Source organism: Mauremys reevesii, linkage group 2 (genome assembly GCF_016161935.1).
Source record: "Mauremys reevesii isolate NIE-2019 linkage group 2, ASM1616193v1, whole genome shotgun sequence".
Taxonomy (NCBI): Eukaryota; Metazoa; Chordata; order Testudines; family Geoemydidae; genus Mauremys; species Mauremys reevesii.
Window position 1 is genome coordinate 38009001 of NC_052624.1, and position 22824 is coordinate 38031824.

The 22824-nt window shown below is 41.9% G+C and overlaps 1 protein-coding gene across 5 annotated transcripts in view; it reads right to left on the reverse strand.

Moving 5' to 3' along the window:
• Window positions 1-22824, reverse strand: part of PLXDC2 (plexin domain containing 2) — a 403152-nt gene that overhangs the window by 51125 nt on the left and 329203 nt on the right. For all 5 annotated transcript variants that reach the window (XM_039526378.1, XM_039526380.1, XM_039526382.1 and 2 more), the window contains exon 10: window positions 2578-2638. In XM_039526378.1, coding sequence (XP_039382312.1) covers window positions 2578-2638 — 61 coding nt within the window. The remainder of the gene's footprint in view (window positions 1-2577; window positions 2639-22824) is intronic.

Below are 22824 nucleotides of genomic sequence, written 5' to 3' on the forward strand. Positions count from 1 at the left end.
AATTAAAGAAAGAAAGGTAAAAATCATCTCTGTAAAATCAGGATGGAAAATAACTTACAGGGCAATCAGATTCAAAGAGCCCAGAGGAACCCGCTCTAGCCTTAGGTTCAAAGTTACAGCAAACAGAGGTAAGCCCTCTAGCAAAAGGAAGATTTACAAGTTGAGGAAACAAAGATAAAACTAACACACCTTGCCTGGCTGTTACTTACAAGTTTGAAATATGAGAGACTTGTTCAGAAAGATTTGGAGAGCATGGATTGATGTCTGGTCCCTCTTAGTCCCAAGAGCAAACAACCCCCAAAGAGCACAAACAAAAACCTTCCCCCGACCAAGATTTGAAAGTATCTTGTTCCCTTATTGGTCCTTTGGGTCAGGTGTCAGTCAGGTTATCTGAGCTTCTTAACCCTTTACAGGTAAAAGGATTTTGGTGTCTCTGGCCAGGAGGGATTTTATAGTATTATATACAGGAGGGCTGTTACCCTTCCCTTTATAGTTATGACAATATGCCTGAGGCAAAATGCCTCCCAGAGGTCCTGGTGAGGTGTGGTGGCACTGTGTGACCCACAACAGAGGCCTGTGGCCATCAATATCCTTTAATGTGAGCCATTCTGTGAGGTTCCACCCCATACTGATAGATTTACTAGTAGCCTTAATTGCATGTTCTCAAAAAGTTACCTCTCTGAGCACTAAAACTCTGAGGGCAACCCCATCACTAGATATTCAGTTTGCAAATTGCAAAGCTGAAGCTACAAGCCTTTATAACAGCCATCTAGTATGTAATTATTGTACCTAATCACCCAGCATTACTTTGCAATTAAGGCTATATAAGAAGAAAAACTCCAACAAAAAATACCCCCACCACAATGGGCTCATATCAGTGTATGCATTGGGCTCAATTATTGAGACTAAAATCAAGCGTGCTTTTCTAAACAGACACTTGGGGACATACTTTGCCTTTAATTATACCCTGCCATATCCTGTCACTGGGGCTGCGCTGTTGTAACCGAAGACAGAATTTGGCCCTTAGGGCTGAAAAAGGGGAAGTAAACGCTCTTTATCAGCCTTTGAGAGAATCAAAGTCTGTTAGACGAATTAGCAAAAACAACGAGGAGTTCATATTACCACAAATCCTCACATGAAAAAGACTGGTACAATGAGGCCACTGGAAAAAGACCAACATATTGTAAGATACTAATGAATGTGACTTGAAAATGACCCGCTCTGGGCCTTCTTACCCTCTGGCTGCATCTCCTGTAGTCAGCAGCAGTCCCAGGATCGCCGCCCACCCTCCCTCATGCCAGACAGCTATTGTTGTTTTCTTTTTTTAAAGGAGAACTGAATGTAACAAGTCTTTAAAAACGAGTAACAGCAAAATCTGTACTTAATGCTAAAGGCTTGGCCAGAATTCATAACCAAAATGCTCGGGCTGTATCTTTAGCTACAGCTATTTTTGTAGAGTCCATCAAGGATCTATTTTCATACAACTAAAATGGGGAGGAGCAAAGGCAAGGAAAGCTCAAGGGCAGTTGGCAACTACAGTTCAGTCTCTGCCATCATTCTGATGAGAATTTTAGTGCTACAACAATCAATCCAGGGTCACAAGTTTAGCATTAGCCTTTTTGTTGCATTAATTTTTGGGTTTACCATATTTTCATGGAAATAAAAAAATTCACATTATGCCCATTTTATACCTTCAAATAATAATGACATTGCTCAACCTACATACATCATCATAATGACATTGCTCAACCTAAATACATCATGGACCATGAAATCTGATCTTCCCCTAAAAGATTTGGTCTTCTGTGTGCTTTTACCCTCTACTATACAGATTTCATGGGGGAGACTAGCATTTCTCAAATTGGGAGTCCTGACCAAAAGGGAGTTGCGGGGTGGGGGGGCAGGAGGAGGTGTCACACAGTTATTTGAGGGAGGTTGCGGTACTGTCACCCTTACTTCTGTACTGCCTTCAGAGCTGGATGGCTGGAGAGTGGCAGCTGTTGGCCGGGCACCCATCTCTGAAGGCATTACCCCACCAGCAGCAGTGCAGAAGTAAGGGTGGCAATACCATACCATGCCACCCTTTACTTTTGTGCTGCTGCCTTCAGAGCTGGGCAGCCGGAGAGTGACGGCTGCTGACTGAGGGCCCAGCTCTGCAGTCAGAAGCGCAGAAGTAAGGGTGACAATACCATACTGTGCCATCCTTACTTCTGCATGGCTACTGCTGGTGATGATTCTGCCTTCAGAGCTGGGCTCCTGGCCAGTAGCCGCCACTCTCCAGCTGCCCAGCTCTGATGGCAGAGCTGCCACCAGCAGCAGTGCAGAAGGGTAGCAGTATCGTAACCCCCCTAAAATAACCTTGCGACCCCCTGTACGACTTCTTTTTGGGTCAGGACCCCTACAATTACAACACCATGAAATTTTAGATTTAAATAGCTGAAATCATGAAATTTATGATTTTTAAAATCCTATGACTGTAAAATTGACCAAAACGGACCATGAATTTGGTAGGGCCCTAATAATAGCTATGCAAATTTCCTTTGGTGGTCATATCAAGGTTGTAAAGCACATTCTTACCTCTTCAGGGCAGCCACTGTCTACCCAATCTTGCCGGTGGCGATCAAATCCACTGGAGCATCTTTAAATGATGAAAGAGATAAACGCAGTCCAGATGGAAACAGAAAGAGGTAGGGAAGGTGGGGTGGAGGACAGAGAGAGACAGAGAGACTGTAATTAATTGATTTATTTTATAATCTGAATGATTAGCACAGTGTGTTGACTGAAATATGATTAAATCATTTAACTCTTTTCACCTAAGTGTGTTTATTTTAGTTAGACATTTTTTAGATATCAGAGTATCCATCCCTTTTGATGGTTAATTGCTTCTCTGCACCAAGCAGCGTGGGCTTAAGTTTGATCTCAAGCATATAGAATTAAGTCATTAAATTCATTCTGTCCTGGCTTCTTCTTAGTCTGTAAAAAGCAACAGCAGAAAGGACATAATGTATCAGTCATTACTGCTCTCTTTTTATCAGTCTAGGTGATCTGAAACATCAAGACACTCACAGCTGTATGATCAACATGCCAGAATTATATAACAACCCAGCTGAACACTCCCAGTGGCAGTCTGCAAATACTGTAGAGCTGCTTCAATCTCCTTACTAGCTGAAACGATTTAGGTTACATATGAATTTCTTGCCAAATTAACTGAGGTTAATAACCTGTTTTAAAAATCCTTTCTCATTTCAGTAAATAATGAGAAAACTTTCAAAGCAGCTTGTAATGTTTTAAGTTAATGAGTCCCATAGACCTCCCCACCTCATAGGAGTGTTCATTAATGCCGGTAAAGCACTTTGAGATCCCTCAACGGAAGGAGCTATAGAGATGCAAAGTTATATTAAAAAGGCAAGCAAGTGGCTAGACTTCCTAAGACTGCTTTGAAAATTTTGCCTACATTTGTTTAGCAAATGGCTTTGCATGGCACTATGTTGCATTATGTCATGCCAGGGATGATGTACCACAGCATAAATGGGCACAACATAGCTCGAGTACAATGCAACACAAAGGTCAGTAAAAGGAACAAAACAAAAGGGGGCTTTTTCAAGTACAAGACTGCAACAGGTGAAACACTTTTGGCACTTGCAATTGTGTTGAAGTCTGTCTATGTTGTTTTGAGTTCTTTTTGTTCACATTACCAAGCATAAGGAATCTCCCCCACCGCTCCAATTATGTATATTTGGATGGTATTATTTGGCCCTTCATAATTAAAAGGTGCCTAGACATCTTTTTAAAACCATGAAACAATTAGGGATGGTCAAAAGACTGTGGAGGCCACTTGAACCCTTTTCTAAAAAAGTTTGTGGTTTCCCAAATTTGGTGGTAACATGGCATTTTGGTGGCTATGAGTTTCCACACCCCCCCCCCCACTCTGATAGAGGCCACAGTGGGGTGTGTTTATCCTTGCCCTCACTTGGGGGCCAAGGAAGGAGTGTCAAGCTGGGTGAGGGATGGTGTCCTCTTCTCCCAATCTCAGGGTTCTCCTCTCTCACTGGGAGATGAGGGGTGACTTGCCTGAGCAGAATGGAACTGGTGAAAGCCACATTCCTACCTGCATGTGACGCTCAAAAGGCTCATTCAGTCCCTAATTTTCAATGATGTTTGAATGGCTTTTCCAATACCATATTTGCCCAATCCTAAAAAAAGCCTGATTTTCAGAGGGGCTAAGCACCTGCAGGATTTTTTTATTATTATTATTTCAGTCAGAGCTGGGGGCTCAGCACTTCTGAAAATTAGGCCCAAAGTTTAGAAACTAAAATACCCAACCCCACAGTATATTATTATACACAGATAATTACTGCCAGATTATACACCACACTTACTGGAGTCCAGCAGTATCTAGGACCATCTTGCATTATATCTTGGATCGAGATGGTGCCAAATTTAAAATTCATTAGGTTGAATGAATAAAACTTATCCCAGACTTACTCATTTACTGTTCTGAAGTTTCTTTTTGGCAAACCACTGAAATATTGCAGTAGGCAATATAATTTGTTATAATTAACAATACAGCCATGCTCTGTGAAAAGATTTGCAACAGCTCCTATCGAAAACATGTAAAACAAACATTCCTAAGATTACTGTCCCCTAAAGAATTTGAAAGGCTTGACACTGCTTATTTAGCACTTTCTGCTGACGCACTGGTGATCCCAAACAATATGATGGGAAAGCAGCTTTATCAGAAATTAGATAGTTTTGGCTCCAAACAAATTGTCTGCAAAATATTTCTGAGACACATGTCAAGGAAATGCCAGTCTTAGAGGATATAATCACTGTTGCATCGCTGAGTTAGGACTCTGGAACCTGTCATTACAACAGTGCACCGCCTGCTCTACATTAAGCATTTATAAGACTTTCATTTACTGGCATGGCAATAATTCCCTACTGCCATGAAAACACTGGAGTAGATTTGATTAGCTATGCCATTTGTGCCATCTGTCAAACACGGCCATTTTATAACAACTTCATTTTCAAGTGATGACCCAGATCTGCTCCTAGCAAAGCAATTAACATAGCATGTTCTAGGAAATGAGAACAAGGACACTATTTGAGAAACAGGGAATCCCAGGCTTCCTTATTTACGTGGAACATAGATGTGCAATTTTAGGAAGCAGAGGGAAAATTCAAGCGTTTACATATGTGATGGTGATGGTTTGGCCTGGCTGACACACTTGACATTATGCCACAAAAATGAAGTATGAATTCTTCCATTGTGACTTATGTGAGACAGAAAGGAGCTGTAAACATCATCAGATTTACTAGAGGCTGTTTACCTCTGTTTGGTAGAGAGCAGATATATGAGGAGGAGTTTCCATTTACTCTAGTAGCCAAACCCCTATCCCTTTTTTCTGCTATAGAGGCAGTGCTGGAAAAAAGTCAGCCAGCTCCCACAGTAACCCAATATGGAAGATTTAGCACAATATGCTCTGTGCAGGATAAATACACTGGGGAAAGTAACTGAGAAGGAAAAAGACAAAACTCCCAGTGAAAAATCTAGGTACCTGACAGATGGAACGAAACACAATCAGGAGATTCAACCCCTTCTATGACACTTATCTTCCACATTAATAGCAATCCAAATATCTCTACCAAGATATCTGAAGCATCAAACAAACACTCAGATCCTGGGCATAGAAAAGACACACTCGGCAACAAAGGTTTTGAATCAGTTTCATAACTACACTGTACATAAATATTGACTCAGCACAGTTAAAACATTTACCTATTCCTCTGAATACAAGTGTAACTGGTAGATTAATTAGAAGAGTTGGCAGGCTGAAAACAAACAGCACACTATTGTTCAGGGAAAATGCAACTGTACTGTTTGAAATTATTGAATGGATTAGTGTAATTTTAAATGCAGTCTCAGACTAGACTGAGAGAGAAAGGAAGTGTCAGGGAAAATACTGTCAGCCTTGGTGGCAGTAACCGTTGCACCTGTGACATGTTCTACAATAGAATCCTTATACTGCAAAAGCTAACAATCTATCTAGTTACATTGGGGCAAACCCCTAACAAATTGTACTTGAACTGATTTATCTTAATGCAGTAACTTGCTCTTGGACACCACACCCTCACCATCTGATGTTTGTAAGAAACAAGCACTGAAAGGGATAATATATATATAAAAATGGGGAGGAGGGCTAGCTCAGTGGTTTGAGCATTGGCCTGCTAAACCTAAGGTTATGAGTTCAATCCTTGAAGGGGCCATTTGGGGATTTAATTGGGGATTGGTCCTGCTTTGAGCAGGGGGTTAGACTAGGTGACCTTATGAGGTCCCTTCCAACCCTAATATTCTATGAAATGTTATCTTTATGCTCACTCTGACTTTTCCTCCATTTCACTCCAGGACAGGCCTTGTCTTGGCCCTCCCATTCTCCCAATATCATTTTCTTCTCATGCAGCTTAGGGTGGAAAGAAATTGCATTTTCCTGCTCTTGTTGTTTCCCACTTGCCTTATCTCAACTCCAGAGCTGGATAAATGTGTATGGAATTCATTTAAGTGTCACTGTAAATTACTGTGATGTAAAACGGGTTGTGCCCTATGGCCCAGATTTTGTAAAAAGTACTTAAGCCCATGCCTCACTTTAAGCATGTGAGTGGTCTCATGCCTAATCTCTTCCTTAATTACATGCCTAAACCCCTTGCTTAACTAGGTCCTATTCCTGGAGTCTCCACAGATCTCTCTATAGTAGTGCTGGGAAGGGGAAGTTTGAGTGCAAATTTGCTCCTACGTGACTGCTATATGCCCTGCTACTGAGCAGCTAAAACAAACCTAAACCATTTAAAGGAGACTGTATAATTTTAGTATTTATGCAAAAATTAAATATGATGACTAATGAAGCATAAATAATTATTGATGAGTCATAGCCATGTCTGCAATGTTGAATACATACTTTCATTTGCAAGAGAAACATCTCAAGATTTATGATGTAAAGTTAGTGATCAGAAGAATCCCACAGATTTGGGGCAGAAGTCTCAGCAGATAAGCAGCAGACTGATGATGGCCCCACAGTTGTACAAATCAGAATGTCTGGTGGGAAACCCCCCCCTCCCTCCCTCCCAAAAAACCCTTAGCAATACATTCTGTGAAGTACTCCTGCAATATTGTGTAAAAATGGGAAAATTTCCAATGTAACTGGAGAAATAAAGAGCTGTTAGTTTACATCAGAAAAGGTTGAAGGCTGGTGAGTGTAATTACCCAATGTTTGTTAGTTTTCAGCAACATGTGAATAGACAGCAGGAAGCAAGGAGTCCCACAGGGAATTATTATGGTTGGAAGACCCTGGGAATAAAACTGGGCTAAAAGAGAGAGCTTATCTTTGCAGTGAAGGTAATAAACTAGCTAAGATGAGAGAAGACTGAATTCGGATCAAAGAAGAATGGCAGAGTAGTTCTTATGTGGTTAAATGTCAGTTAGAAAGACAAAGTTGCACAGTAAGTTATTATCAGGAAAGCGGAAACCAGTAGAAAAGAAGATAAAGAATTGCTAACTGAGGCACTGCCTTAGATAACTACAAAAAAAGGGAGGAGGGCAAGAGAGATCCAGAGAGGAATTTATGAGACTTTGGAAATAGGCTTCTAGAATCTACAATACAAATAATCTGCAGAAAACAAAAAAAGTAAACATGTTCTCTGAAAGTAGCTGCACTACACTGGACTCAGAGGGCCTGACTGTCCACTGTCTTTCACTTAGTGTAGTAACTAAGTGATCCTTGTGCAAAAAGGGTGTACCGCTATCACCAGTGTAAGTCAGCAGTGAATTCCCATCTGGTAGTGTTTCACACTCACTTTGCCCAGGTGTAAATGACTTCCCCATTGTGCAAGGCAGTGGGGAGTCAGGTCCTGAATCTTAATATCACTATTAGGACCACCTACATAGTTCTGGCTTCTTAACTGCAGCACGAGAATTATTTTATTACAATCACCTTGGCTTACGGGTCTGAATCCTTTTATCTCTTTTCCACATAGCCCCTTTAATTTCAGAGTGAGATCTTCCAGGATCAGCAAAGAATCCTGTGGCACCTTATAGACTAACAGACGTTTTGCAGCATGAGCTTTCGTGGGTGAATACCCACTTCTTCGGATGCAAGCCTGCATGAAATTTATCTCTAAACTAAAATCCTAGTTTAAATCTTCCAGGATGACTACCTCCTCAGGCAATGCATTTACTTTCCCCCGCCACCAATCAGCAGAGCACGCCCAGTGGATAAATAAATAAATAAGTGATAAGCTTTATATAATCGCTTTCTAAATAAAGTTCGACTCTGACTTCCTTTAGAGTACAACTGGGCTCACCCACTCACTGATTTGTCTTTTTATTTTTAAATAGAATAATGAGGTCCACCGTGACTGAGTTTCTTGGTTTATCTATTTTTTAAGTAGTACTTAGCTCCTTTTGGTGCATCTGACCACTTCCCCTTTCCTATGCAGGTAGCTTCCTGTATCATTAGCAGGAGGCAAGTTCTGAAGCGTGTGCACAAGGGTAGCAGAAGCTGCTGGAAAATAACAGACTGCTGCTTCCAAGAGCAGCAGCACTAAGATCAGCAGCAAAAGAGCGGCACATGCACCCTCTCTTCTCCATGGCACATGGCAGCATGGAGGGCAGGAGAATGAGCTGTGCTGGGGTTCTCTCACCTGGCTGGGATAACTGGTCAGTGGGGCCTGACCTGGCTTTGGGGAGCAATACAAGCAAGTGTGGCTGCTGGGGAGAAAGCTGGATGGCAAGCAGTAGCCAGCTCTGAATGTTTAATACGACCCATCTTTAATAACCTCCCAACAGCACCTTTGGCAGGCCATTGGGAAGGAACATGCTCTTTGTCTGTCCCTCAGTGCCCTGGAAGCAGGGAAAGGGATTCACTGAAGTTCATTCACTAGGATAGGGCTAGAAGCAGAGTAGGCTTCTTCCCAGCTGCAGCTCAAAGGGCTGCTGCTTTGGGAGCAGAGGCAGACATGTGGAGCAGCTCTGTAAGGAGAGAGCAAGGGAGTGTTCACAGTCACTCAGGCTCCCTGCAGCCTCAATCCCCAATTCTTTCACCAAGCCAGCCCCCACAGAACTGCTGCTGATCAGTTAAGTGGGGCCTCTTGAATAGGAATTCAGGCTGGCTGCCCGTAACCAATCTGTGCATTTCAGACAATATTCTGTCCACAAAATAGTCTCCAAAGCATCCCCCACAATGATTAAAATTCCTAGTCTACTGTTACTTGCCATTTGATTTATTATTGTTTGCATCACAACTGTGCTAAGTGGCCTAAACTGATATGGGGCCCTGTTGTGCTACACCCTGTGCATACACATTGTAAGAGCTAGTCCCTGTCACAAACTTAATAGTTAAAACACAGAGAGAAGAAAGTGCCATTTATCCCCATTTTACAGATGAGGAATTGAGGCACAGGGGCGATTTTAAGTGATTTGACCAAGCTTGCACAGGAAGCCTGTAGCAGAGCCCAGGTCTCCAATACCTTAACTACAAGATGACACACTTTCTTTAATGCCCACTGATATATGTAATCTAGATGTGGTTCTATGTCTGTTGTAAACTAATCTAAGCTGTATATAACCAGTTACATCATTATCTATATACAAACTAGCACAAGGCCAAATTGAGGCAATCTGGTACTCTAGTACACAGAGCCCTCCATGGCTCTGCTACCCTCAATGCCCAGGCAATGGGCTCACCATATCTGGGAGTGGTAGTGGCAGAAGGACCTCCCTCCTTGAGAGGTAGTGGCAGCAACATGGGGCCGCTTTCTCCCCCCAGGTGTAGCGGCACCCCACCTTCTCCCCCCCAATTAGGAATAGCCATGGTGTCAGCAGGGGTCTTCTCTCCTTCCATGACAAGCAGGTTGTGGTAGCAGGACCCCCACCCCAATCGCCAGGGTGCATCTGTTGGGTGAGTTGGTAAGTGCGCTGGGCCTGTGCACATACAGAGTCCTTTTCTCAGGTGGTGTTGCCAGGGCTGCCAAGTGCACTGGGTCTGAGTGTTAACAGACCATAGAAATGAATGAGACAGTTCACATCTCTTAGAGCTACTGTTCCAGGCTGTGTGCAGATGTTGCTGCACCCATTACAGTTGTGGCACATTTTTACTTCGTGTCATAAGTTCAGTTACAGATTTTTTTCCTTTTGAACTGAAAGCTCATATTTAGATGTAATGGGGCAATGTACGGGCCTAAAGTACCTAAACCTTAGTCTGTCTCTGACCTATGTCCTTCTCCATCATCCTTGGAAAACTGACCCAAGACTGTGAGACTTCCACTACATCCCTCTGTAAAGGCAGAAAAAAAGAAACTGATTATTATGGACTAAATCCTGGGTACCCTATTCGTGCAAGCAAAATGGTTTGCCTGAAATGAGATTTACTTGTGTGAATAAGGTGAGCAGAGCTTGCCCCATAACCTTATCTGCTACAGCTTAGAAGCTCTTCGCTCTCATTTTTAAGTGAGTGGACCTGTTTCTTTTATATTTGATTGTGTACAAATTTGAAACACTCAACTCTGCCCATTCTGAGTTGTAAAGGAAAGAATTCAACTCTCTTACAGAAACATCCACTGTAAATTGCCATAAGAAAGACTTGGGGAGTAGAGGTGAAAGACAAAACAAATATTCTGTCAATGGCTGCTATGAAGTTAGAACACTGAAGACAGAGCAGTGTAAAAGAAAGACTGGCAGAGAGGAATGAGGCTTTTATGATTGCTAGGAACGGATGCTAGTGCTTATGACAAAAATAAATCAAAGGTTTTCACTCACTGGCAGGCAAGGCAAGCGTTTTCTCCTTACAGACAGATTTTGTAAATGGTCCCTATAAGAAAGTACCTACATATGGAAGTTTCCGTTTTTCTAACATTTTCCTAACCATAACTTTTTCCTACTTAAAAGGCAAACCCACGGGGAGAGGATGGGATAGCCAGCGAGAGGCCTGCTCAGGAGTTAAACTATAAGGATTTAGTTTTTGTCATTAGAAAAAGTACTGCAGGTACTGTGGTGTATAAAGAGGGGGCAGGGAGCCAGAAACTCTGAATTCTGGAACAGGCAAGTGTGCAAAAACAAGTTTTCATTTGATAAAAAAACCCCAATGTACAAACCATTAGAACCAGTAGATTTTGCTCTAAAGATGCCTAGAATAGGAGGAGTGTTGCAAATCAGAGCTGAGCGGCATTGGTAAAGTTACAGTTTGTGAAAAATCTTGCCCAATGACTACTCACACTGTGCCTGCTTCAAACCAATGCTATCTATAAGGGCCTTCATTTTTACATGGACTACATTCACACTTTTATTTTGTAATATGCTACTAATAAAAGCCCTGAGCGATTGTATAGCTTATCAGTGGATGCATAGCTCTTTCTTTGTTAAGGATCCTGGCCTCTCAGCTTCACTTTGTAGTTGTTTCACCATTAAAACACATGAAGGGCCACTCCTGAGATTAGATTAGAAACCTTTTCACTGGAGCATCTTTATAGAGTTTAAACCAGGAAGAACTGATAATTAAGAAAAAAATGTTCCTTGCAACAAAGCAGGCCTACAGCACCCTTCAAAATTGGAGTGTCTAGCCCAGGGGTAGGCAACGTATGGCATGCACGCACGCGAGCTGATTTTCAGTGGCACTCACACTGGCGGGGTCCGGGACACCAGTCTGGACGGCTCTGCATTTTAATTTAATTTTAAGTGAAGCTTCTTAAACATTTAAAAAACCTTATTTACTTTACACACAACAATAGATTAGTTATACATTATAGACTTCTAGAAAGAGACCTTCTAAAAACATTAAAATGTATTACTGGCACGCGAAACCTTAAATTAGGGTGAATAAACGAAGACTTGGCACACCACTTCTGAAAGGTTGCCAACCCCTGGTCTAGTCCCTTTCCAACCCATCCTAAACTATGCTGATGGTGTAACCGGAATAGCTAATAAAGAAAACGTGGCTATCTCAATATCACTGACGAGTGATGCCTACACCACTAAAAGGGGAATCATGGAAACATTCAGGAGTTGCAATGATATGTTACCCTCTCAAGTCCTAACTCACTCCAAAAGGTCATGCAGAGATTTCAGCTACAAGGAGGAAGAGTTGTTAAGAGGTCAATGAGAGGATAAGACCCTGAGAGAAGAGTTGTAATTTACACAATATGATGATCCTTCATGACAGCCAATGTTTAAGAGGTTAATTAGGCGGCCTGGTGGAATAGGAAATCTTTTCTTCACTATTCTTGTTAAGAATCCATACAATTCTAGAAGCTCTATGTTCATAGTGATGTTTTTGTGAAGATGAATTGGAGAGGATAATTAAAACCAAGCCAAAGGAAAACAATGTGGAACTCTGCTAAAGAATCTCAAAAACTTAATCAATGCAGGACAGCAATGAAACAAAAGAGACTGAAATGTCACATGATTGACTCTGCTTAGAGAGCTGTGATGATGCCACCTTTAAGTTCAAAAAGGTATTTGTTTCTTCTCCCACCTAACTCACTCTCTTTTTCCTAAAACAAGTGCAAAGTCAAATGATATAGTCCAGGGGTCGGCAACATTTCAGAAGTGGTGTGCCAAGTCTTCATTTATTCACCCTCATTTAAGGTTTCGCGTGCCAGTAATACATTTTAACGTTTTTAGAAGGTCTCTTTCTATAAGTCCATAATATATAAACTATTGTTGTATGTAAAGTAAATAAGGTTTTTAAAATGTTTAAGAAGCTTCACTTAAAATTAAATTAAAATGCAGAGCCTCCCGGACTGGTGGCCAAGACCCAGCCAGTGTGAGTGCCACTGAAAATCAGCTCGCGTGCCGCCTTCGGCATGCGTGCCATACGTTGCCTACCCCTGATATAGTCAATACTCAGCAAGATTTCTGAAGAATTATAGAACAGTTGGGGATCATCAGTTTCCTTGTTAGAAATACACATTAATATACATTATAGTATTTGGAAGGTGAAAAGAAAATAGTTTATTTGACTTCAAGTTTACCTAAAAACACTTTTCAGGGAACCTTAGATAGGATGAATATTTTACTTAATCATTATGGTTCTGAAGTACTGCATGATGCCATTTAAAATACTTTCACACCAAAAAGCAGCATCTTCATTAATCCCCCCTATCTTAAACAAGGTATTTATAAGGGCACTACAGTGTCAACATGTCTCCAGTTATGCTCAAGTCATTTTCAGAAGCACAGCTTTAATAATTTAGTCCTTCCAGAAGAGAAGTTAGCAAGATAGTGGCCTCCCAGCTCATCCATGGCTAAAATAGATATTTGGGGCTACAAGATTCAGTCAGTCAATTGTTTTATTTCAGGACATCTAGTCAGAATGTAATGTACACACTAAAATACTAGCCAAATTGTCATGCAAATTTCTGAATATGAACACTATAAAATTAATGGTAAGAAAATTAGGACTACCAAACTAGCCAGTTACTTTCTTGTCTTTCACAATACAGATTTGTGCTGGGATTACAATAAGGAATTCAATTTATTAGAAATGCTTTGATTATATATTTGGCCAGTAGTTGATTGGGAGAATTTTTGCAGTGCAGTAGTCCTTACTTATAAACAGACTTCTTGCTTGCATTGAAATTATATTTCCACCCCCCACACACAAACACACATTCTTCCTCTTCCCCATCAAACCCCTGAAATGTCATCCACCAACATAAAAACTCCTTATTAGTCACCATAATTCTGCCTGGGAAGTATGGGGCAGGAATAGTTTCAAAGCCTGATACTGCTACTCCTCAGCCTGCTGGATCAGGGGTCATGGTTGAGTGATACCAGACATCTGGTCAGGGATCAGTTGCACTCGTCCTATGACATACCTAGATCTAACCATTTGCAGATAGTGACAATGAACAGAATTACCACTCTGGGTTGAGTTTGTTACATTTATTGTTAATACTTTACACCCGAGATTCTCAAGGTGCCTGTTATATAGGAATATGCTTGAATCCAAGCTTTGGTGTGATACAAGCTATCAATGTACAAAAACAAGCATAAGACAATGTGATGGTGGAAGCTGCGGTGCAACAGAACATGATGTAATTCTGCCAGCAAATGTCTATTTAATCCACGTTCACTGTTATGGCTTTAGTATTACCAAGATAAGCAAACAATGCAGGAATTAAGGAATTAACTATACTGTACTAAGACTTCAAAGATTTATGTTGGCATGGAAGTTTCAACTCCTGATACAACTGGCTCATTGAAGACCGGGCATTTTCATTGTTTTGTTCCATTATTATAAATAAGCAATAATAGCTTACTGGAATGTAACAGAAACATAACAGACGTTTCTAGGGAGGGAAATGGGCTATTTATCTAGGGTTTCATCACTGTTGTATCTGAAGATCTTCCATGAAAACTAAACACAAGAATTATAATCTCTCTTCTAACCCAGCCAGCAAAAATAAACATTTTCAAAAGCACAAATGGTAGTTAGGTACTCAACTCCCCTACTGTGAATGGGATTTAAATGTTTAATTGCCCTTTGTGCCCTTAAAAATCTCCTACCTATATTACAGAATACATAACAGGAATGTTATGCTTGAGAGGCCTGTGTTGGGAAAGCAAAGTCAAAGAAATGGATTTTGAAATGGTCTGAACGTAGCAAAGGCTAGTGGTCATTCTTATTTTATCTGGCAGTGACTTCGATAGCCTGTGTCCAGATTACTTGCAGAACTTGACAGCACATAAAGTTTCAGATAGACTGAAAGGAAAATGAAAAAATATTTTCCAGTAATCTAGGACTTTGAAGCCACAGCAACAGCTTTGAGAACATAATGAAATCTAAGCAATGTCTACTAGGAAACCCCTATAATTCCTTAAGAGAAATGGCAAGGGAAGGAGAATGAAAATAAAAACCATCTTTTGGAGCAAGTCCTTTTTATCAAAGAAATGTTAGTAGTGGGGTTTGGCTGGGTCTCTAACTCTGGTCCTGGTTATTGTTACACTTTCCCAGTAAATCATTCTTAAATGCAAGATTATGACAAGAGTAGGATTCCAGAGGAGGGGGAACATCATTCGTCCTTTTGGCCAATTGTCTGGAGACAAACTCAAAATCAAGTATAGCAGGGTTTTGTGACTCAACATTACATTTCTTAAGAACCTGCTTCAATATTGAGCAGACTTAGAGCTTCAGGGAAAGTAGCCTCAACAGGAAGGAGCTGATAACGTATGTAAAAGCTTGTTCAGTGGCACTGTACCAGGAAGGAATGGAAAGGCTTCTGTTCTTGAGCAGGATTCCTGAACATATCCACTAAATAATTTAGATGTGAATAATAACTATAAACTGACATGTTAACAGAACAGTGCAAGCAGCTTAGCTATCCATTCTTAGCAGCTGGACATTGGGGAATATCAGTGAGCAGAACAACGTGAAGGCACTCCAGAAGAAGAAGGTGTGAGGAAGGAAAGAAACATTGTAGAGTGGTAAAAAGCTCAGTTTGTAGGAAAATGCCAGGGTGTGTCCTGAGAAAATAATTCTGTATGGACCAGCCATGAGGTATACATAAACTGTAATTTGGGTTTTCTCCACACATTTGTGTCCTGTGGATTCCATAGCAATTCCACAAGGATTTCATAAAGTCCAGCTGCTACTAAAATCTACACAATGATATTATGTATTAGAAGGACTGCTTAATTTATCTGCAGTTTATTAATGTATAAATCTCAATGAAAGTCTAACTCATCTGGCTAGAGCAGAAGTGGGCAAACTATGGCCTGCGGGCCACATCCGGCCCGTGGGACTGTCCTGCCCAGGGCCGGCTCCAAGGTTTTTGCTGCCCCAACCAGCAAACAGGAGGGGGAAAAAAAAAAAGCCGCTACCGCGATCTGTAGCTCTACCGCTGCTGCTTCAGTCTTCGGCAGCAATTCGGCGGCGGGTCCTTCGCTCCAAGAGGGAGTGAGGGACCGGCTGCCGAATTGCCACCGAAGACCCGGATGTGCCGCCCCTCACTGTTGGCCACCCCAAGCAGCTGCTTGCTGGGCTGGTGCCTGGAGCCGGCCCTGGTCCTGCCTGGCTCCTGAGCTCCTGGCCTGGGAGGCTAGCCCTCAGTCCCTCCCCTGCTGTTCCCCCTCCCCTGCAGCCTCAGCTCGCTCGCTTGCTCCACCGGTGCAATCCTCTGGGCGGCGGGGCTGCGAGCTCCTGGAGCAGTGCAGCTGCAGAGCTGGGCCTGACCCGGTGCTCTGTGCTATGCGGTGGCGTGGCTGGCTCCAGCCGGGCATCGCGTCTGTGGCGTCGCCAGCCACCAATGCTCCAGGCAGTGTGGTAAGGGGGCAGGGAGTGGGGGGGTTGGATAGAGGGCAGTTCAGGGTGGTGGTCAGGGGTGGGGGTATGGATAGGGGTCAGGGCGGTCACGGGGGCAGGGGTCCCAGGATGGCAGTCAGGAAGGAGGGGGGGTTGGATGGGGCAGCTGGGGGCAGTCAGGGGCCAGGGAGAAGGGGTGGTTGGATGGGGCAGGAGTCCCAGGGAGGCCATCAGGAATGAGAGGAGGAGTTGGATGGGGTGGCGGGGGGCAGTCAGAGGCGGAGGCCTGGGGCTGGTCAGGGGACAGGGAATGGGGGTGTGTGGATGGGGCAGGGGTCCTTGGGGGGGCATCAGGGAACAAAGAGGGTTGGATGGGGCAGGAGTCCCGGGGGGACAGATATGAGGTGGGGGCCAGGCCATGAGCCCCTCCCCTAACCAGCCCTCCATACAATTTCTGAAACCTGATGTGGCCCTTGAGCCAAAAAGGTTGCCCGCCCCTGGGCTAGAGGCTAACTTTCAATATAAATGCTTTATGGACTCATAATCATATATATTCAACGATGATACTATACTTGTAAAAGACAGCCTTTAACTTCACTCAAGCTACATTGTCTTCAAGACACAATTTTCATCTCATGTGGGAGACCTATTTCTAAGATCTTACAAGGCCCCTTTCATCACATCCCAAACATCACTACATTCACCCCAGTTTGAGGAAATGCTTTGTTCATTAAATAGTCCAGTGCTGCTTTCTTTTCTTGTTTTACTCCATCAGGTTTGCCATGCATACCAAATTCTCAATTATTGAATGCTAATTTCCTTACAGTTTCATGCAGTTCATGCGTTCAGATTAGCTTGTCATATTAAGAAAAAAGCAGCTTGGAAGGGAATTGAAGAAGTTGGGTGTGGAGCAATTTTCTGCTCCATAAAATACAGTTCTAGTTATCAGCAACATATCAGGGGCTGACACATTTCCCCATACAAAACTTATAATTCTTGACACTTTTATTGCTCTTCATTAAAAAGACCCCCTCCCTATCACAAGACGATCTTTTAAAAAAGAAGAAAACAAAACACTGTGTTAAAATCAAAGCACTCTCCCTGAGAAAGGGCCTAATTCTTTCCTCATATATACACCTCATGAATTTCAATGTGATTGTGGTATAATCTGGGCAGCAACTGGCCCCAAGTTGGAATAAAAGCACTAACATTATCTTCAGTTTATCATAGGAACACATTTTAACTGATTTAATAGACTGCCACTTTAGACCGAGATGTTAGAACTCTGCATGTTTGACGTTTTTCATATAAAGCCACTCTAGCACCACTCCCAAAATAATCACTGTAACTAGAATATTAATTATAGAGAGAGCAAGAATCTGGACAATTTCCCCCCACTTTTCTTTGCCTGAAGCAGCAAAACAATCAGCAAATTGGGTCTCACGTTCATAAAGTTCTGAATGCTGCTAGAATGTGCTATTGTTTAGGGTACATACATTGTTTGAAATCTCTAGCCCTTATAAAACATTTCAAATTAGATTTTCCTTGTCATTTGTATATGAATCGACTACGTTCATTGGGTTATGTATTCTGCCTCTGGTGGTCTACTTAACAGGTACAAATTCTTCATTTTCTTTCTTTGTAACTCAGGAGATCAGATCTTGTACCTGATTTTGTTATACCAGCCCATTGCTGTCACTTAAAATTGGGGTGTGGTAAAAATATCCATAATATAAATACCCCGCCCCCCATTTAATTCTGATTATAAATATTTAACATGCACAAGGGGAAAAAGAAAGAAAACTCCATCAAATTACAAAAAATAAAAGTATTTAAAAAGGAGCCATGATAATTCAGATTTAACTATCTGAATGGTCAATTACATGAGACACTGTACCATGAACACCTCCCTGCATCTCAATGCTCCCAAAGGTGGATCTATGAAGCTTGAAGGAACACCACAACCACAACACAAACAGGCCACGATTTTCAAGAAAGCTTAGCATCCTCAGTTAGGGCCAGATTTACAAAGGTGTTTAGCATAATGCATGTCACAATGGGAGCTTCTGGGTGTTGACTGAGCACTTTTTTGAGCCTGATTCAGATTGTGGATACTGAGCACTGGAAATTTTAGTCCAGATCTCTTTGAAAAAGTGGCCTTTAATGTTATTTCAGGGCCATTTAAATAACTCTCATTTAATTCAGTGTTTTTATAAAATCAATATCACATCTCTCTCCCTGCTCTGTTCTTTTTAATTTTTAGGGGGGGGGGCGGTGGACAAGCAACATGGTCACATCTGATTATTATTTATATTCAAGTAACCTGCCCCCAAAAGCTTATATGAAAATATTTATGGTACAGATAGGTCTAAATCAAAACAAACCCCTCCCCAACACCCTGAATGTTGGAGATTTTCATATCCAAAATCAGATTTAAAATTAAACTTAATATCTTTGAAACTGCTACTGAAAAGAAGAAAAAAGCAAACAAGAACGTTTCAGGCTTGCCCAGAGATCTACATGTAGAGTGTTAAGGTATTGTTTTGTGTGTCAACATGGAGCTATTGTAAGAGTATCTACAAAAATATCAAATGATATTTCAGTTTAAAATCATTTTACTGACAAGAGCAAGTTCCCAAACTTGCTTTTCCCCTCTTCCAGTTATTCAGCCTGAAATGCAAAATAATGTGTTTCCTCATTATCGGTTTAGATAGAAGCTGTTATTGTAATAAAGAGAACTCAGAAATATCAAGACTTTAAGTGACATTACTCGGACCCTTCTGAGTAACCTTTCTGACTTGTGACTTTGTGCTGAGCACATCACCTAAAACAGCGGTTCTCAAAACCGGTCCGCTGCTTGTTCAGGGAAACCCACTGGCGGGCCAGGCCGGTTTGTTTACCTGCCGTGTCTGCAGGTTTGGCTGATTGCGGCTCCCACTGGCTGTGGTTTGCCGCTCCAGGCCAATGGGGGCTGCAGGAAGCGGTGCAGGCCGAAGGATGTGCTGGCCGCCCTTCCCACAGCCCCTATTGGCCTGGAGTGGTAAACCGTGGCCAGTGGGAGCCACGATCGGCCGAACCTGTGGACGCGGCGTAAACAAACTGGCCCGGCCTGCCAGGGGCTTTCCCTGAACAAGCGGCGGATCAGCTTTGAGAACCACTGACCTAAAACACAATGATAATATCCTGGTTTGCGTAAGAGGTGCCATTACTAGTATACACACCTAAACATTAGAGGGAATTATTTTCTCCTACTCCTTATCATTATAGTCCAGATTCATGAAAATACTTAGGCACATGCGTAAGTCCACCCACATTCAAAAAAGCAATTAAGAATGTCCCTAGCATTAAGCAAAAGTGTCTGTTTAGGCACTCAGTCTGAATACAGATGCTTTCCTGAAATGGGGCCCAAGAGGCCCAATCTAGTGTTCCTTGTACACACATCAAACCCCTTCTAAAAGGTGGCCAAGAGGTTGGCCTCTGAGTTGTAAAACCGAGGGTCAATTCCCTGCTCTGCCAGAGACTTCCTGCATGATCTTGGGCACATCACTAAGCCTCTCCAGGCCTCAGTTCCCCATCTGAAAAACAGGGACAATAAGACTTCTCTCTCTGTCTCAAAGGAAATAATGAGGAAAATACATTACAGGTTCTGAGAAACTCTGAGGAGTCTTATATGTGTGAGAGGTAGAACCTCAGTTTTGGGTATGCAAGGAATGAAGAATTGAACACTATGTGGCCAACTTTAATTTTTAAGACGACTGAAATATCACTAGTTCCAGTCCACTGTTGTAATCAAAGGCTTTCCTAAAGTTCACCAGAAATGTCAATATCCACAGTATCTGAATGTGAATCTACACTGAATTTTTTTTTGGCAGCTATTTCTTATTCTTTTGGTCTTTTAACAAAAGAAGAACATCCAAAAATGGGTAACCATGAGTCATTTTTTCATTACCAGCAGTACTTATTTCTAATACATTTCCACAAGTAAGAAGAAAACTAGGGAACACACATTTCCAAGGCAATGCTTTTGCTGGATAACATGTATGACTGAAGCAGGAGACCAGGGCAAGTGTAGAGGAATGGCAGAAGGGGTAGCTCTGTGAGGTAGGGGGGTTTCCGTCTCTTAGATCCTGGGAGAAGGGTGTGAGAGATCAAGGGCCTCAAAGCCTGGCCTGTGGATCCCCAGACAGAGCGGAGACCATGGCTGCCACCCAGCATTTCACCCAAACCAGTGAAGAAGGTGGCTAGTGAAGCTCTAGCTCACAAAGGGCCCCACCCACAAATCTCTTGATTAGGGGAGATGTCTAGTCTCATCAATTGGCTTGAATGGATACTAAAACCAGAAAGAGGCACAAGAAATTGTCTGAGCAACTAGGTGAATTCTGTGGCTGGCTGCTACTACGGACAGTGCCTACTTGCCAGCCTCCTGCCTTCCAGCCTGCCCTCCTTATCCCAGACTGCCATCGCTTCCCAGCTCCTGCTTTCCTGCCTCACTCCAGGTCCCTGCTCCTACACCCTACCCCTGACCCCTCACTTGACTCCTGACTCTGTTCCAGCTCTGACCTTTGTCTTGGCACCTGATTGTGACCTCAGCTCTGGTTCCTAGATCCTGACTCTAACCATGAGACATGACCACTCACACCCTTGAGCCTCCACAGTGGGATTTAGAAAGTCTGTACTAAAAGTTTGATATCACAAAATGCAAGATGTTGAGTGCCACCAATGAACTGTTCAGCATCCCTAGCTCCAAATGAGTTAAATGAGTGTCGAAGACATAAAATTATAGAAATGTAGGAGTAGAAGGGTTCAGCTCCCTGCACTGAGGCAGGACTAAATATTATCTATACCATCCTTGACAGGTGTTTGTCTCATCTGTTCTTTAAAACTTCTAATGAAAGAGATTCCACAACCTCCCTAGGCAATTTGTTCCAGTGCTTAACTACCCCTATAGTTAGAATATTTTTCCTAATGTCTAAACTAAATCTCCCCTGCTGCAATTTAAGCCCATGACTACTTGTCCTGTCCTCAGTGGATAAAGAGAACAATTTATCACCTTTTATTTATAACAACCTATTATGTTCTTGAAGACTGTTACCATGCCCCCTGCACTAGTCCTCTCTTCTCTAGACTAAACAAACTCATTTTTTCACTCTTTCTTTGTAGGTCATGTTTTCTAGACTTTTATATCATTTTTGTTAATCTCCTCTGAACTTTCTCTAATTTGTCCTCATCTTTCCGGAAGTGTGGTGTCCGGAACTGGAAACAGTACTCAGTTCAGGGTTTATCAGTGCTGTGTGTAGTGGAAGAATTACCTATCACATTCTGGCTACAACACTCTTCCTAGTACATCCCAGAATAATGTTTGCTTTTTTTGCAACAGTTTTGTATTGTTGATTCATATCTAGTTTGTGATCCACTCTGCTCCCCAGATCCTGTTCTTCAGTCCTCCTTCCTAATAAGTCATTTCCCATTTTATATTTGTGCAACTAATTATTCTTTCCTAAGTGTATTACTTTGCTTTTGTCCTTATTGAATTTCATCCTATATATTTCATACCATTTCTTATTTGTCAAGATCATTTTGAATTTTATTCCTGTCCTCCAATGTGTTTGCAATCCCTACAACTTGGTTTTGTCTACAAACTTTATAAATGTACTCTCTATGACATTATCCAAATCATTTATGAAGATCTTGAATAGCACCGAACCCAGGACAGATCCCTGGGACCTCATTCAGTATGCCCTTCCAGCTTGATTGTGAACCATTAATAACTACTTTATGAGTATGCTTTTCCAACCAGTTGTACACCTACATTATGGTAGGTTTAACTAGGGTATATTTCTTTAGTTTGCTTATAAAAAGGTCACGTGAGAGAGTATCAAAAGCCTTACTAACGTTGAGATATATCACATATACTGTTTTCCCCCTACCCAGAAGGCTTCTTACTTTGTCAAAGAAGGATGATTGTTACTTATCACCTTATTAATTTGTAGGTGATTACAATTTGATTGTTTGATTATTTACTCCATTATCTTTCCAGGTACCAAAATTAAGTTGGCTGGTCTATAATTCACTGGGTTGTCCCTATTTCACTTTTTATAGATTGGTACTATATTTGCCCTTTTACAGTCCTCTGCGATCTCTCCCATCCTCCACAAGTTCTCAAAGATAATCATTAATGGCTCAGCCAATTCCTTAAGTATTCTAGGATGTATCTGGTCAGGTTCTGCCAAATATATTCAGACATTCAGCATTACTCCTGCTCATGTACACACTTATGATAGAATCATAGAAATGCTGGAGTGGAAGGGATCTAGAGATGTTTACGAGTCCAGCCCCCTTCACTGAGGCAGGACCGAGTTTGTCCAACTCTACAAATCTCCAGTGATGGGGATTCCACAATCCCCCTTGGAAGTCTATTCCAGAATGTATCTACCCTTATAGTCAGAACATTTTTCCTAATATCTAACCTAAATATCCCCAAACCCATTACATTTTATTCTACCTTCAGTGCACATGGAGAACAATTGATCACCAT